Source organism: Leguminivora glycinivorella, chromosome 17 (assembly GCF_023078275.1).
Source record: "Leguminivora glycinivorella isolate SPB_JAAS2020 chromosome 17, LegGlyc_1.1, whole genome shotgun sequence".
NCBI lineage: Eukaryota > Metazoa > Arthropoda > Insecta > Lepidoptera > Tortricidae > Leguminivora > Leguminivora glycinivorella.
In genome coordinates this window covers 6,330,565-6,349,459 of record NC_062987.1, presented here as the reverse complement: position 1 = coordinate 6,349,459, position 18,895 = coordinate 6,330,565, and the positions used below count along the sequence as shown (strand labels likewise).

Genomic DNA, 18,895 nt, shown 5'->3' with positions numbered 1-18,895 from the left:
CCAATGTGTGGGACACATTGTGCGAATATGGCCGTCGCTTCGTCTTTACTAATTGCCTGTTATTCTGACTTAACGCAACAGATGTGCAACATCCGTTCTTCATTTATGTTTTTTTCAACTAATTACTTTAAATTGAAATGTCGCTTAAAAGTTTTGTAACGTTACTTATTAATATTTGGTATGTATTTGTTTACACGCGGAGGACGATTTATAATAATACTATGAGGAAAAATAATTCATCGTAGGATTACGTCGAAGGTTGTGGGTGTTAAATCATGAGGCTCTTGATGTGGCGAAGTACCGCGGGTTTAAATTATATTATTATTTATGGCAGCGACGTCGAGATCAATTCAAAGTCTGATGTAATTTCATCACTGATTAAGGAAGAATTCGTTAAGACACGAAATTTATCATAATAAATACTTAAAACAAAAGGCATACTTAAAAATATATACCTAATCGCTACTGATATTACTTCTGTAAAGGGTTGGATAATGCTTTTTCGTATTAAACCGAGAAAGGTAAGAAGCAAATGCGATTCTCATGTATTCCTTTTATTTTACAGGCTATAAAAAGCCAACAAAGGAGTTCGCCGCAAAGGTTCCAAGTCGATTATCAGATACGTTGGGCACAGTGGCTAGTTCTATTACAAAAGTAGAGAACAGCCGGCGATTACGACTAGTTTCACTTTCGTTGGCGCGATGCGGGTCAGTGCAGTGCACCGATACGGCCTCGGTGCAAGCGTAGGCGAATACATGCAATACTTCCACTATGGAATTTAAATTATGTAGCTCTTGCTGTTTAAATATTCGCTAAGATAATAGGGAAACTTGTTCAAACTGTGCCTTTTTTGAATTGCAAAGTAGATCATAAATAAAACGCAATTAAAGCGATGCGTTGAAATTGTCGTGTGAATGTTTAGCGTCGGTCGGTACCCAAGAATAAGTGGATATGTACACGACTCTTTATAGCGCTTCACAGAAAACGCCTCCGGATGCGGCAGTTAATGATTATTTTTAGCCACTTCTTGTTAAGATATTGTAAATAATCCGGAGTTGACAAAATACAAGTTGAACAAACTGCTACAAAACACGAACTCGGGTCGTTATTATTATCTAAGTCGCGGTGATAACATTTGAACCAACTGAACTAGTTTTGGATGCCTGTGTTATCAAATTGCGTCAAACGAATGTTTTCTTTTAGTTAAAATGGTCATTTGAGCTGCCCGTATCGCTGAGCAGCTACTTGGAACAAAGGTTTTAAGTTCAAAGAGCTGCCGTTAAGGAAATTATTTTTAGCTGAACTCGTATAGGATGCCTAGCTTATCAAATTACGTCAAACGGATGTTTTTCTTTATGTAACAATGGTTACTTTAGCACGTAGCTCTAAGTAATTACTTTATTGTCGCTATGTAGAAGTATTTTCATGTGGGTGCTTGTATGTGCGGTTCGTTATCGCTTTCCACGGGCCCGGCTGTAATGCACCGAAGCATGGCTTTCCGCGTCATGCCATAGACCACCCCGCTTGTCACGGTGGTGACTCCTCACCCACCTCGTGGGTCTCATGTTGTAATGCATTACGAAACATTTCAACCGTATTACGAGGCATATTGCACCGGTAACGAAGAAGTAAGTTAAGGACATCGTAAACGTAACTACTGATTTTAGTACATCTTAAATTATTGTAAAGCATTCGTAATCAAACTTTAACTTAATTTTTATCGCTTTCCGTAATTAAAGGTTCGCTTTCGCATAATTACATAAACAAACGCAAAGATCAAGATGGTTAAACAACAGTCAGCCAAGTTGGCAGATAGTAACAGAGACGGTACATTTCACGGACCCTTGAGCACGTAGGTATAGAGGTGTGCGTTACGCCGGTGAGCACCGATTTGATGCAGCGAGGGCGAACTCTACCTGCTGCCTGTTATGGAATTCACCTGTATCAAATTAGCTGAATAAATAAATGTTTTTACGTTAGTTATATTACTGGCGTAGTGTTATGGTGGTATCACGCTTGGATAAGTACGCAGTTCGTTTATTGTTTTGCTAGTACGTTAAATAATGGAATAACAACACTAAAATTTGCATACTCATAGTTCGCTACGCGATTACGTTTGTGGAATTAAAAATATGGCATTCGTCGAGTCACGTTTTCCTCGGTTGTACTTAATTTTCCTTCAATCTCAATCTTTAAACGAGTCAGTTCTGGTTCAGTGGGCAAGTTACCCAAGATGATGTTTCGAAAACACGAGAGAAGCAAGAAGTTTATGTTTAATGGAACCAACGCTATGAAATTGAGTTTTATTTTTACTGCGGCGTTTTTGCCTGCTCGCTTAATGACTTTGAAATATTGGTGTTGGGTATGGTTGCGTGGAGATAGAATATTTCATATGCTCATGATTATACGATTATAAAATTACCGTGCTAGAAAATTGTTCACCTCTGATTCGACTAACTTAGGCAGCGTTCCCACTTATGCTCAGGGGCGTCCGCGCCACGCCGATGTAATTACGTCTCCTCGTACATTTTGTATAGGAAAGATAAGACGCGCCCCAGGTGGCGTGGCGGCGGCGGGGCGCGCGCCGCGCCGCTTGGCGGCGCGCCTTACGTCCTTCCTATACAAAATGTAAAATTGAATTACACTCAGGTGGCTGATTGCGCGCCCCGAGACACGCGACGCATAAGTGGGAACTTACATTGTTTAAATGTACAACCTTACGGCTTGATCATAGGTATAGAACGTAAGTTTTTAAATATGTATGTTGAAATACATAAACGAGGTATTTTTGAAGAGTACAGACGTGACGTAGAGTCCAATACAGAATCCGCCGTACGTCCACCTAAGTATAAGTTCGGAGGCTTAAGAGGATACTCACAAAGCAGGAAGCTGCGCAAGACCTTGCGCAGTTCAACGGCATTGATGACGTCGCCCCACGCCTTCCTGCTCGCCATGTGCTTCCGCACTCGGAGAAAACTAACCTCTAATCTATGCCCCGTGCTCCTCACCTTTAGTACTAAGGTTTGACTAGTGTGCCAGTTCGTGCATTATGCAATTATGTAGTAGGTAATGTTTAATTTATGTAGGTACCTTTATGTACAGAGGACAAAAGAAGGGATAGGGAAGGGACAGAGGACAGAGGAATAAAGATTTATGTATGGTGAATGTAAAGACTTGTTCGTCTAACGAACAGATCTATCTGACTTTAAAAGGAATGCATACCCCCAACAGTAAGTATTTCATGCTCATGCATCATCATTCTATCAATCAATCGTAAGGCATCCCATGCAGTGTTCTCCTAGTTACTTCTCATGTCCTCCATTCCCTGTAATCTTCACCAGAGCGGCAAGCATGGTCGCGCGATAAATGATAAAACATCAGGCCGTCCTTATCGCACTATTTGTATGTGATCAGATCGTCAATTCATTTATCTTTTAGTCATAAGTAGGCCGAAATGGTAGACTATAAAGAAGCCCGCCAAGAACTGCAGCACGAACGCGGAGGTTACTCGGTCGGAACGTGCTTTTGAGATTGAGTAAGGAGGACAATGTTCTCGAAAGGAGTCATGTCCGAAATCACGATGGATGGTATGACAGTCGTTATGTAAGCGAGCGACACTGACCTACCGGCGCGGCCGGTCGTGCCACTTTCCTTTCATTATTGACACACATCTTGAAACGGACAACAACCTATCATCGAGATCGCTACACAAACAGCAGATGATGGCTGCATTTTTATCACGTGCATTTACATTACATTTTAACTTGACCATTCGTAATAGGTATTTTCTTGACAAGATAAACAAGTGTTATATTGTTTTTGTTTATATCGTGCATCGCAATGCATTATGTATCGTCGTTTAAAGTCCATCTTTTTTTGTAAACGTTGTCACAAAAACATATTTCCTCACTGTATTATGCAAACAAAATAAAAATGTTGAATGCATATTTAACATTTGACTTCCGTACGTCAAAAAGTTTCAAATTTGTATTTTTTGACAAGTGACATAGACAATTTGCTTCACATTCGTCGCCGCGTCATGTATTAGGTATTCTGTGATTAAACAATAAAGTTTTATTGTATATCACCAGATATCACGCAATAAGAAAGTCCTTCAGATATCATCACGACACGACCCTTAGGCCTAACTTAGACGGCGTGCGAACTCGCATGCGATTTTAGTTACATTGCGGGTTGTTGAGGTTACATGCAATTTTGCACAGCCATCAAACATCGCATTGTAATAAAACTCGTATGCGAGTTCTCGTACCGTCTAAATATGCCCTTATGGGTGGTTCAGTTGACGACTGTTGCAAAATAACATACAGCAATTATATATACGTGACGCAAAACGCAATGAGGACCGCGGCCACTTTGATAAGCATCTTGTTAAGTATCTATTCATAATTCAAGTACCTACCCTTTGTAAGTCTGAGTAGAATGATAATTGTTGGTTTGATAAACAGCTTGATATACTGTGACCACGAGCAATTAATTGACATTCATCTACACTACACGGCAACGTCAGCAAGTCAGCATCACATTCTTTATTACAAAGTTAGAAATATCGGGCTAATGCATTACTTGCATTTATATCACGCGATAGTGACAAGATCAGCGAATATTATGACTCATTCTGCTCTAGTATGGAATTGATGGCTCTGTGCTTTACACGCGAGTATACCTAACAAGAGCTAGAACCAATATATTAAAAAAGAGAACTCCATGAAACCGAAGTTGATAGTTGTTCTGAATGTTGACGGTTTTATAGAATTATGCATTGCTCTTCATTGAAATAGCTTCGTACAGAAACAAACGTGCCGCAACGCTATGGTGTCTTCGTTTATTTAAATATTGCCTTCCGGGGCTCAAGGCGGCGCATACATTAATTAAATTCGTTTATGGCTATGACTAAACACGCTAAAGACATGCTGTTCAAACCCGGATGCATGCATAAGTAAATGCTACAAATTCTACACAATGGACGGCTTGGTGACGCCGCGCTTCCTACGTTCGCGAGGTCAACAGATAGGCGTTAGGCTGGGCTTATGCTGCAACGCAAAACGTGGTCGTGTGTGCCGCAATGTTTGACCACCTCTTTTCTTGGCGTGGAAAATGTAACCGCAAAAATATAAGCTAATATTACTGTTATCATAGCGAGTATACATTTATGCAGATACCGAAGAAATGCAAAATCTATAGTCGAATATAAGTTGATTATCTTGACAAAATCTGCGGTCTGAAGTGTTAGAAGTCTAAAGCCGTTCTTAGAGAAAATTGCGCAGTTTATAATAGTGAATTTACATTAATTAGCCGTGTATAAATATTGCTAGTAATGATAAAAATTGATCACTAATGGATCATCATTAAAATATATTAAGACAATAAAGTAATTAAACCTCATTTGCGATTGTGGCAAAGCGTTATAATATGGTTATTTCTTGTTTTTTGCATTCGGCTATCCAGTTTTTTGTAACATTATAAAAACGTGTGTCAAAGTTAAATTGGTTTCTAGCACGAATGACTCAAGTGCCCCAATTAACCACTTACATAATTCCAATTGTTTCTAAGTGGAAATACTAAATACACACAATGGGCATGCGCAATGCTGTTACATGGCGCGCCAGTTTACAAACAAACCCATTTTAATTAACCACTCCAGGGCGAGATTAATTCTTCGGGTGCGATGGAACGTGAAATGGGATGGTAACTACTAAAAGGGGCAATAAAAAGTGAAAAGTTCGAAAGTTCACTTCCTGTAGAGTGCATAAGATATCGCGGCACGCGCGGATTATCGCAATCGCGTCACGTTTGTGCAACAGCTTACACAGTGAGCGCATACGCAAGATGACCTTATTATGACGCTGTTTTCGTAGTCGGCGTCAGGAGGATTGACAGGTTGACGAGGTTTCCGTGCTTGTGAGCTGCGTCTCGAGTAGCCATGTTAAGACGATGCAAGAAATGGCATACGATGCGATGTTAAATAATTGCCGTCTAGGAAGGGTAGGAGCAATGTTGATCGATCAAATGCCGCGCTAATCTCATTCAATTTTCGGAGACGTCTGTACTGTGCTGTTTGTAAAAGCCCATTAGCAACAATTATCAAGTACGAGGTGTTTTACAATACACGACAAAGACGTAACATCGTGATTTTGGTATGTTCGATGGAGAGGATTTAGTATTGATTGTTAAGAGTGGAGGTCGGATTTGAGTGGTATGTGGTGTCCAGTGCATAATGATTTATGTTATTGAAGTGTAGACGGGGTTGTGAAACCCGGCGTCGTCGGCGCCGTCGGTGCAAGCGCAGCGACAGCTCCTCTCCGCTGAGCCGTATCATTACGAAACGAGAAAAGAAAGTTAAAACCGTTTCAACCGATAGAATGTCGCTCTGATCGCTTGTCAGTGCTGTAATACATCCGCGGCTCCGCAAGTTCGTGACGTAATTGCGGCTTAGCTTCTGTTTGTTTACATAGTATTGGGCACAGCCTCATTTTGAATCAAGAACGGCATCTCATTAATGTTAATTGACAATATTAGATGTTACGATGACATTAGATGCACGTGTCCTTGAAAATAAACATGTATGATGTCATGATCGTGTCACGCGATTGACCCTATTTTGAAAATTAACTTGTTAAGTTTGTGGTGTCTTCCTTGGCTCAATTAGCTTGGTAGCAACTAGCAATTAATATGCTTGGTCAATAGTGCAATACGTCTCAAACCTTATGACATTTATGCGAAGTCATCATGCATACAAGAAACTGTGTTTCTAATACTTACAGTACCAACATCGTGTAAATTCGCTGTAAATCCAGAGTTATCATGTTTTATATTGTTTATATTAATTACAACAGCGGTGTAGGTTAAAGTTTGCATCCGTTGTTACGATAAGGTAGATATAATGAGGTAAATAATATATTATTTTTCGTGTAGTGCTCCGCACTTTACAAGTAATGAAGCATACATATTGATAAAATACATTTATTTAATCTGATTATTTATATCTAAGCCTATCTAGAATTGGGGACTAGACCGGTCAACCAGTGACCCTGTTTTGTTGAACTCAGAATCTCGAGTTGTTTTGGTATTGCGTAAGTTGATGTGTTTTACGAGCAATTATGTAAAGTGGTGGATCGCGAGGCGAGGCGAGGCGAGCGAAGCGTGCGCAAGTAGGTGGGCAGGCGGTGCCGAAGCCGAGCCGCGGCAACGTAAGTGTTACACGATGTGCCCGATTCCGAGCGTGTTGCTCTGTGACGCAACGCTGTAGCGAATGTGTGCCAAAACTGCATCGAACCTACTCTGCCTACTGCCTTAGCTGGTTTACGTTACGATCGAAGTTTAAACTGTGTGACATTTGATATTTTTTACTTAAATTTATAGCAGTTAATAATAGACGCTACGAAGCATAGATGGATGAATGAATGTTTAGCATCAAGTTTATTCTAATTGTAACTAACTACCTAATACAAGTTTCATTAGCTTATTTGAGATTGAGAGAAACGTTGCTAGTCGCACGTTATACGTTGGCGCAACGTCAACCAACAGAACTTGTACCTTATACAGTTCAATTCGACAAGTGATGATTTTGATTTTTTTTTTGGCATTTGAATACTTTTATTTATAAACAATATATAAAATAATACAATAAACACTTACATTAAAACTTACAATAAAACTTATAAATAAAATATTTGGCCCAGGTCTTGCTCGTTGGGTAAGGTGCCCAGAAGGCTGGCCGCATTGCCCCGCTGGATAGCAATGCTGATCCGCTGAGCAAGGTATTGGCCAGCCCTCTGGTCACCAGAAGCGTCTATAAGGCGCTTAGATAGCTCCTTGTAGAGGCAACGCGCACTTGGCCCCCACGGCCCCATGGTTTCGACCCCAAACGCCGCAAATATGTAACTACTGCCGAGGGTAGTGCCCAATTTGATAATCAATTCCTACAATGGCTACAAATTTTCCCGTATAACATTGATGCTTTTATTAGTATCAATGCTATAGGTAGTATAGGTACATAACCGGTTCCGAGTATGTAATACCTAAATACAGGAAATTATTTAAATTACGATTGTACTGCACACTATTTATTTAACAGTTCGTTAGAAACATCTTACACGTTTACGTTCAATCATAATAATCGTAACGATCCCCCGATGCATGAACAAGATTCATGCATGCAAAGTTAGCGTTAATTTGAAAATAATTGTTGCTTTTAAACTGAAGTCTCGTAAGACAACACTAATAATGTTCGTAGTCGTTATCAGACGAGAGATAAGATAGAGAGTACAGTACCCTGTGTTTATGCGGTGCACTCTAAGACCCCCGATAAAGCATTATCGTTGTGTACGGTAACTATTTGCTTACTCACTCGTTAAATGGTAACTAACGATAAACTGTCTATTCTTTGTCTACGTCAACGTCGTCATTGGAATAAACCTTTCCTTTGTTACTTTATATAATGTAAACCGGAATTATATTACGGCATTTCCAAGTATAGTAACTATGTTCTTCGTTTGTTATATCACATATCACCACATTAAATGAAGGGTTTTGTGTAGCGCTTCACGACGCCATCTATAGCACCAGACAGCCAGTTTTTAAGTTAAAAATTTAACTCTTGCTTACCTAACTACTAATCTAACGGTCTAAATCTGTGTACTCTCTTCTGCACATCAAAGTCCATTTTAACTTTATCTTTTCTTAAGAACACATCATATTTATTTCATCACAAGCCACTAAGCAATTTACACAAGTTAAAGCAAAGCTAGTCAGACAAGTATAAGCCAACAAAGCACGTGTACGTATTTACTTCTGCTGGCCGTGGACTGGCAACCAAGTGATTACGCGTGGAGACTGTTCCGCTTGGCGCTCAATTAAGATGAAATAACATCAATTTCCGTTGGCTATAATACGGAGTGACGAAGCAAGATGTGATCAAGAATGAGGGACCTTGCAAAGGGTTTAAAATAAAACCAGAAATGCGTTGATCAAAGTTGGGATGCGTCAACTCTTTCATCATGGTAAGGATGTGTAAACAAAGCTTGTCTAGGTATCTGTTTCTGTACTTACACATTTTGCTCTACTAGAACCTAGAACGTGCTAGAACTATGTACATATCCTACGCTAAATGTTATGCCTATTAAGTTAACTTCAAAAAAAAAAGTTTTGTATAAGTACTATAATGTGAAACAGAACAAGTAACTAACAGTCATTGTTGACACTGCATAAAGTAAGATAATGTAGAATAATATAGCAGCCACTATATAAATAAATTAACTCACACAAGCGACTGCGACGTTCACTCGATCCATATGTAGTGAAGTATGATACACAAGAGGAAAAAACTCGTTGGACAATGTCGCTTGTCCGGCAATGAACCCTCGCATTTGCTCTGCCGAAACAATTAGCGGAGCGGCGCGAATGCTGAGACCATGTCTATTTATTTAATAAGTCCTATAACGGCCTGTATTGGACTTATAATGGCTTGACAACAAGAACAAACTTATTGTGGCTTCAGCTCCAAATTACTCCGGATAACGTGAGCAATGTTCCGTCAACTTCTGTCAAGTTTTTCGCGCAGCTCGTGTGCTTTCCTAAGAATCCATATGCCCAATTCGATACACGCTATTATAAAACCGGTATGTTTTGCAGTAGACAAGATTTGCTTCATGTTTCTATGTTTTGAAGGAGTCATAGGAACATTTGTTTTATAAAACTAACAGAAATACGAGTCAATTTAACAGAGACAAACACTCAGTCATCTTATGTAGGTACAAGCTGTACCTTACCTAGTCATACACACTGTACTCATAAAGTCAACATAATATAGTTTTAATACCGCGCATAAGTGCTTTGAAGTGTCTGTGTAAGGTAATTAAATGTTCGCCAAGCGGCACAGTAACCTAACATAACTCTAAGGTCACAACTTAATGCTATAAATTAACATAATAACATCACCTGTTCACCTGGCGTAAACTTCCAAAATTCTGATTAAGCATCATTAGCATGCACATAATTAAACCATTATAGGGAGTTTTTAACATTTAAAAATACTTAATGTAATTCTACAATGTTTTACTTTACATTGATGTGTGCGTCCTATTTGTGTTAGGTATAATCAGCTGCTTTAACTTTTCCGTATTCAAACAATTAGTCATGTATACATCACCTATACAAATAGCTTACTGTACAGTAGTTTAGCTGTGCTGTTAATAACAATTTTTATTAATGGCAAAAACGTTTAGGCAGAAATGCAATAAGGCGTTTGTATAAGTTAGCTCAGCCAGATTGCTTTTATAAGTAATCGTTTGAACGTGGGTAGTAAGCCATTGTCGCAATCTCCGCACAGGGCCACGCTGACTGTGAAACCTCCAACTTGCCTCGAATTAGCGTCTAGAGTATATTTATACGTCGACGCATAATGCCATCTTCACATTGAGCAACCGAGGAGCTCAAGGTAGGCCACATAATTATTAAAAAACTAAACAAAACTTTGGAAAGCGCACCTTGGTGGCCGCTTGACCGTATTGGACTTGCGTAGGTCTGTGCCTCCTGCGAGGTATTTTTATTTACCAGCAAGTGTATGATTGGTTACAATAATGATTTTGATCATGGTATGTAATGGGACTTAAACACGGGTATAAGGCTGTGTAGTGCGTTCAAATGAAGGGAACAAAGAATTGAGTCATGTCCAGAGCGCTGTCGCAGAGAAAGGAGCTAAAAATAGTACAGTGACGAGCCCGGGGCCGTTGGACCTGGCCTACGCAACTTGACTTATTGGCCTTTCGGCCCTGACGTGAGGCTTACCCAACGCAGGACGCGTTGCGCCGTTTCCCTTGCAAAGTGTGACCTCAGATTACCCCATATTCTGTTTACTTGGGTACGAAGATATCTCGCGTAAAAACATTCGGGTTTTCCGTCGCGACAAAGCTAATAAATACGTAAACAACTAGACACTTTAGCACCTGGATTATGTGGGTTTTAGCTCGTAAATATCAAGTTCTTATTATTATTGGATTCTTAGTATTACTATTCAGTGTTATCTACGTCAAGTTAAACTAAGAGTGCTAATTTTCAAGTCAATGACAAACGTGAGAGTTGAATGAATGATTATATTTTAATCCTCTATGTACTTACAAATGCAAAAATGTTTTATTACTTTGTTTGTTATGTTTTAACTTTATGATATATACATACTTGTCAAGTTCTTTTTAGTTGTATGCAGTACAGTACCATTACGATATTGCTTTTAAACAGGATATGAAATGAAAATAAGGGGATTGTGTCCAAGGCACAGCCAAAAATTGTTAAATTAATTACGGGCTAAAAACTTTATTTTATGACCTGAAGATTTCAAATGTGTTTCACTATATCACTAAGTTAGTGTTTACATATTACCGACCTACTACAGAAATGTTTTAAACGACATAGGCAAAATTAATCTGTGTTAATAAGAGCGTACCGACACTACCGACAGCACATGCACAACACGTCAAATGAAAGCTTGCAACATTCGATGCCCAGCGATTCATCAGAAACATGCTTCTCGAATTGCAGTCCAACGCGACGCGATAACAAAATGGCGCCTCGAATCCCACGCAGCATCGCATTTCGCCAATGGGGCATGAGAGGAAATACTCTAAAATGACTTATTGTAGTAACGAATGCTGCGCTGAGTTGGCACCAGCCGACTCCCACGGCCGGCAATTGTTTACGTTGTACTCGAGGGTTTCTGCAACTTGTCGAGTGTTGGGAAACGACTCCGGAGTTAGGAACCGGCCTTTTGAGAAACCTTTTCAACGGTGATTGCGAAAAGTATGGAAAGCTTGTATTTACATATGCAGAATATGACAAGACAACAGCTTCTTTGACACGAGTGTAAAGTAAACGAGAATTAATCAATTACATAGATATCTCTCTTCTGCCTTAGGGGCCCAGAGTATCCATATAGTCGGGAAACAGTCCGTCAGTATCGACCCTTAAAAGATTGTTGTAGAAAAACGTGGTTTGCCTTATCAACTCACGTGGAAAGTTAATCAAGTCACGTGATAACCCCCAAAAAGGCTAAGCTATAAGTACAACTACATATAAAAATGTAAGCACATGAAGCCACCTAATGTTAAAACAAAAAGGGCCTATATTATCGCCCTTTAATGGGAACCTTGCCCCTCTTCTATACCTCTTGAAATAGCTATAAAAATATTAAATAGCGTTTTAACACGTACACAGTTAATATGTTAAGGCGCTGTTAATGGCACTGAAAATAGACGGTTGCACGGTCAAGTCTAACCGCATCAAACTGCCTAGCCTCTTAACAAGTTCATAAAGAAATACTTGAGCAAAACTTGAAACATTAGCATTAAGTACCAAGTTTTGTTTATCAGGTACGCCATATTTTGTTTGAATTGTTATCTTGGGCGAACTCACGCTTCTATTTTTACCTGTAGGTAGGTTTATCAAATACTCAGAAGACTATAGCGAGTAATAGCAACGTCGCTATACTCTTGAGATCACGGATAAACGCATAACGATTAACGAGTACACGTTGACAGTCAGATGGATGGAGTGCCTCAAATCGGTTTCGGTGAAACGCCAAATCTTGGGATTAGTTGTCAAAGCGGACCCCAGGCTCCCATGAGCCGTGGCAAATGCCAGGATAACGCAAGGAGGATGGATGGACTCTCGGTTTCGGTGAAACAATAGCACTCAAAACGCCCGCATCTTCTCTATTTTAGGAGGAATGTATCAGTTTGGCGTAATGTATGGTAATGCGGGTATTGCGAGCGTGGCGCGATCACGCTCCGCCGCGCCACGTGATTACACGCCTTACTGCCCAACTAACAACCAACGGATGCACTAGGCACCGAAAATATACTGATCGCAATTGTAGACAAAACAATTCATATTTTACCTATATACAATATACATGCTAGAGTCTGTGAAGAAAGAGAAGTCATACAACGTATAGGCCCCAACCACGCCACGGCCCGTATACCACGACTTTACATGACGAACAGTCTTTTCGTACAGACAATCTCATCCCATTAGGAAACTTTGCAAATGTCTGTTCAATTTTCTCTCTTTTTAAGAAACACAAATGTCAAAATGACGTATAAAGGCAGGAAGCGTATCAAAACTTCACTATGCATGATATACTATGCATGGAATTAGTTTGTCATTATATGTTTAAAGGAAAAGTTATAGAATACGTTAATGTGATGGAAAGCCACGTATTTAAGTGAGGTAAAGAGGCAGAAACAGAAAATATCAGCCATTGCAATTGCGGAGTCGTTAATATCAGTGTTCAGGGTAAAGGATCCCTAGCATTTTATCTGAGACACCTACCATCAATAGTAAAAGGACAAAAGGGACTTTCACAAAGAGGTCTTTGTGGTGCCCTACGAGGAGTGGTGCAAAAAATATACCCAACATAATGGAGAGCGGTGGTGTGTGTAAATAAATAAAAGACAGGTAGACGGTTGTAGGTGTATTTATGGAACTGAACGGTTCCGAGCAATTTTTTTAAAGTCTGAATCTATGGGCTTTGATGAAAAAAAAGATGCACCTTTCAAATTTCCCACTGGCAGTAAAGTTCGTAATCTATAGACGTTTGGAAGAAAATATCATGACTTTATTACGCGTACACCTTATTTGTGATCAATTTGTACAATGCCTTAAATATGGAGGGAAGTTTAGAACAAAAATAACAATGTTTTACTGTCGTAGGCTACAAATTAACTTAGACAGATGAAAGAGTTGCAAAATGAAGTATCACCTACCAGGCATTGTTTAAAAAGCTATTAAAATTCAAAGATAAATAAATACGCCAAAATAGCATAGTCCAAAAGTAACAGAACAATGTTTGAAGCTTGGCAGTATTTTATTTATGATAAGATTACGCACAAAGGTTTCATTATATTCTTGTTCGCTATTAAACTACCCAGACACGTAGCACAGTACTGGTATTCTGTGCTTCGTTATATAGGTACAGAAACCCGATTCTACCAAAACCGCTCAGGTGTATAACTTCTTTATAAATATGTATACTGCGTAAGCATGTGTGCGTGTCCAAATGTAAGCCAGCAACCCCAGCAACAAGTGTCTTCCACATGTAAAAAACCACAAAAACCCTGAGCAGGTAACATATGATAGGTGGATAGGAGCAAACGATTTATAACTATGTGAATTGGCTAATAGAACCGGTTTTCCCTCGTCAACGCAAACGGGTTTCAAAAGCGTCTTGGAGTCGAGCAATAACAAACGTTAATAGTAAGACGCAGGGTTCATTTGAGACTCGAATGGTAACTTGTTTGTGACCCCTTAACCACGTCTGTTATATACCCCGTCGAGCGGAGATTACTCAACTCGAGGGTTCAAGCAGATACAAGATATGAAAGAAGTAAGGTAGGTACATACCTAAGTTACCCTACAAGATAAGTCGCGAGTCTCGTGTATCACATTTATAGGGAACGATGTAGAAATAAGGCAATTATAACGTCTTACCGCAAACAATGATCTAACCCTATAAAAGGGTAAACTTGATAATATTTGCATCATTTGCATGAATAAGGCAGATATCCAATTACCCATTAGGATAACTTGTGTCTTGTAACTATAGTTAAGTCAGGGCATTGACATAGACCATAGTAGGTTTACCTTAGATATAGGTACATGTAGGTAATCTAGCCACCTCCGATAGGTAGGTGCCTAGGCTACCCTACCCAGGAACACGCACTGAGCCCGAGCAACTGGTTTCATTAACTTGAATAGTCTGGGTAATAGGTATTTCATTAACTTAGAGCAATAGGTAATTGTAATTACTTACGTTTATAACATAGTCCAAATGTGGTTTTGTGGAGTTTTCAGAGAGTTGCCTCGTGAAACGGTTTCGTTTTGTTCCATACTTATTTTTTTAGACTGATTTTGAGAGTTTTGACATAATTTGAAACAAAAATTATTTTATACTAGGAAAATAATACACTATCTATTAATTTAATTCCCACTGGGTACTTTTGCACCGGTTAGATTTAATTTATTTATTATTAAAGTTTTCTTGTTCTCGTAATATTTATTGCAATAATTTATTATTAAATATACCTAAGAAACAATATATTCCTATCCTACCCTCTATTTTGATATCTAGAACTGATATATTTACTGCCGACATTGCCGTGTCTACAATCTATTGATTCGGTAGTTTTCCTGTCCAGTTGATAAAAATAAAACTTTTATTTAAAAGTCACCTATCATGAAACAGAAACTTGGAATCACCTACGACCTACGAAATACCTACCTACAGTACTTACTACTGTATTCTATTGTATGGCTAGGTAATTAGTTGATAGGTTTGTTTATCACAAATTAGTGTATCTACTTATTCTAATGTCAACAATTAGGTACAAAACAAAAATAGTGCCCACGACCTACTTAGTTACCTAACATTCCTAACAATAATGTATATATGTATAATTGTATAGTAAGGCTAAGCCAACTCTGCAACGTGTTTGATAGCTAAGATTGCGTATTCAAGTTATGTATTTTGAATGTCATAATTTTAAGAGGGCTTTCGCGTGAAAAACATTGAAATCGCAACCAAGCCCTTGATCATACCGTGTGTGGTATCAAATTAAAGGGCTTTGTGAGTAGTTTACAAATATATATCACATTATAGGACTTTTTCTACTTGGTCTAACAAAATATGAGAAAATGACCAAAAGTGGTAATAATTGTACCGGTGAAGGCTCGTTTTCAAAAATGTGCCAAAAATAAATAATAGCAATTTATAATCACTAAGGCATAACAGCAATTTAAGTAAACGTTGCAGATTCATTAAATACAAAAATTATTTCAATGTGATGTAGATTTTCAAAGAAATTGTCACTTAATTTTAGGTAATTTCTGAAAAAAATTGATTTCGTCTTAGCCTCGTTTACTCTTTTTTAAAACCTTATAATAAAAATGTAGTCTGAGAAGTTTGTAGTACAGAGTATACGAATTATAAATTTACCTATTTTAGTAATTAAAAATCGTCCAAATTTTACAAATAAGATCGACTAATTCAGCTCTATACGTGAGTTTTTCTAAACGTGCTTTAGAGAAAAATTCATAATTAATTTAGTGAATTGGTTTTCAAAAATCCAGTCTTATAAAAATCAAGCTAATAAGATGATCTAACTGAAATTTGAAATAAATAAATCTATGGGATAACGGAAAGTGTAGTATTTCACCGACTAAAACTATCAATTTTACATTATTTTGACGTTTTTTTTTAAAGCAGCCTTAAAGACGTTTTGACGTTTTATAAAAATCATTGTTATCTTTAGCGAACACGTTAAAGTGCAGACTGGGGGGTGCAAATACGTAGGTATTCACAAACAGCATCTACAACCATTTACGAGTGTGTAGATATTTCACAGCTGGAATTAATGTAATTATACACGGGACAAAAATGGGACTGGTAAAAATACGAGGACGCGATACCTTCTTCCTTCAAAGGTGACTCTTACAAGTACATAGTGTACATACCTAGGTGGCGAGGTCTTACATATGCGGACCGTATGAAAAGCTTAAGCCAGGTTAAGTTATGTATCTTGGTAAATAACGTTTTCAGTACAGATGGTGTTTTTTTTACGCAGTAGTACGAGAAGTGGTTCATTATATGCCAGGTCGAAACTTCGGAGGCTCATCTGTACTAAAAACGTCGTACGGTACACGTGCGAAAAAGAAATTCGTAACTCGTGTCGATTTAAAACACTCCCTTCGGTCGTGTTTTAATTTATCGCCACTCGTTTCGAACTTCCTTTTTTACGCACTTGTATCGTAATGTACTATTTCAAGTGACTGTCATTTATTGATTTGTGAAGAGGGTAACTATCAAACTCCATCCTATATTTGAAAGGTTGGTGTTAGCGAAATCCTCTTGAGTTTATTTTGCACATCTTGGCAGTAACAGACCTCATAGAATGAGGCATGCACGTAGGAGTTTATGTGCACCATCGTGTCTCATTTGATTCAAAGCTAACCGAAGAACACGTGTTGTATCGAGGTTTTAAATTCAATACACAGTAGATTTCTTACTTTATTGTTTACTCATATTGTATTAAAAGCAGGTAGAAACGTAGGTATTGATTTTTAAACTAAAATACCCTGCATATGAATATTATTATGCAACATAACACAGCAAGTCACTGTATTCAAATAAAACACGCTGTTTACGAACGCTTGTAAGTAGGTAATTTTGACAGCTGATAACGTACCTATTGTTACGTTATGAAAGCAAATTAAATCGCATATTAAATACACACTTCAGGACTGATATTTGACTAGCCCTGATTATTCTTGTAAAAAGATTAGTTGTATTAAGTATTGGCACATTAGAAAAGTTGTTTTTGAACCTTCGTGAAGGATTTGGAAACTTTTCTTTACGGTGTCTTGATTTTTGACGGGTGCTGCTTATGGCAGTGAAATATAAACGACTTCTAATTAATATCATAAACAAGCATACAACGAATGAGAAAATATTTCAACGTACCTTCAAGAACATATCACCAAAGTCGTACAGCGCAGACTGATGCATTATGGCAGTAGACATTATTATAAACCAACTCGTCACTTATTCCAGATAATCTTGGTTTATAAAACTGTTTCACTGTAGATTTGTTAGGTCGACGAACTCACTGTAATTTTAGGTTAGTTTTCTGAAAGTTCACGATATGTTTAACGAGAAATTTAAGGGAACTAGTAATGCAGTAAATTCGTTGCTTTTTTGTTTGATTGTTCGATGACCACAGATCAACTAGTTGGCTGCGGCTTTACTTTTTTTCTTTCCACGATTGAGCCAGATAAATTTTTTGAACACAATTTCGCAAACGTAGCGAAAATGTACAAAACTGTCCTTTGTTTTCGAAGTCTTTCTTCACTTTTTTCGCGTCTATACGGAAATTCACAAATTTAGTCGAAAAACTGCACGAACTGCATCGAAGTTAACTGAGTGTCATAAACTTTTTTCTGTTTCCGATTTTATACTCCAAAAACTTAGTTCTGGCTGGTATAATTCGTAAAATAAAAAAAATATTCGCAGAGTCAACGCTCGCGCAAAACGCACCACACGTTCATTCCGTATCACGCTCGCTCGCGTACTGAGCGGGTAAATTTTGTTTTCAAATCAAACAGCGCGATCACAGCGTTTCGGTTTCTGAGCGAGATTCGTTTTCCATTCGGGTGCGTTCGGTTGTTGTTCGGGAGTATTCGGCTGTCTGTTTTGTTTTTGCTTCTCCCGCCGCCACAACAAAACTCTCTCATCATGCTTGCCGAGTTATCAAAATATTAATGTACTTTTGTAGTTACCTAAACGCTTTATTTTTATATATTCACGTATTTTTAATTTTGACGTCTTTAATTAACGCAGTCATCTTCTATTTGGTGACTTTTTCCAATACGTCAGTGCTATGATAGCACTGACGTATTGCACGGAACAAAACATCCAGAGAGCCAGATTTCGATCGGACGTCCGTGCGCTCAAGGCCAAAATATTATAGCACTGCTATCACAGTGCTATAATAGTGATGTGCCATAACCGGTGTTTACCACAAATCGATTATATTCCAAACTGTAGTCGTCACCCAAATATAATAATGTTTTTGTATATATTTTTACTTTGTACTTATTGTTTTCTTGATTTTGTATTATTATTTTAGTTGCACAGTGCCTTGGTTTTTACTGTTATGCTGTGTAATTTATTTCAATATATAAATATTCTTCTTGCCAGATTAAAGTAGACCTATTATTTTTACTAGCTATGGCACGCGGTTAGTATGGAAAAAAAAATTGCCAATTCATATCCAAAAACTTAGACTCCCGATTAAACATTCTGAGATGTCATGTCATGTGACATTAT

The 18,895-nt window shown here is 38.2% G+C and overlaps 1 protein-coding gene across 5 annotated transcripts in view; it reads right to left on the bottom strand.

The window, feature by feature from the left end:
* The window catches only part of LOC125235221 (protein TIS11), a 66,299-nt gene extending 48,147 nt beyond the window's left edge, over positions 1-18,152 (bottom strand). For 2 of the 5 annotated variants that reach the window (XM_048141701.1, XM_048141702.1), the window contains exon 1: positions 9,282-9,326. In XM_048141701.1, coding sequence (XP_047997658.1) covers positions 9,282-9,311 — 30 coding nt within the window. In that variant the 5' untranslated portion in view covers positions 9,312-9,326. Of the gene's footprint in view, positions 1-2,878; positions 2,956-9,281; positions 9,327-17,530 lie in introns of those variants that run through there. The other 3 variants (XM_048141704.1, XM_048141705.1, XM_048141703.1) reach the window with 3 other exon arrangements.
* Between the last annotated feature and the right edge of the window lie 743 nt (positions 18,153-18,895).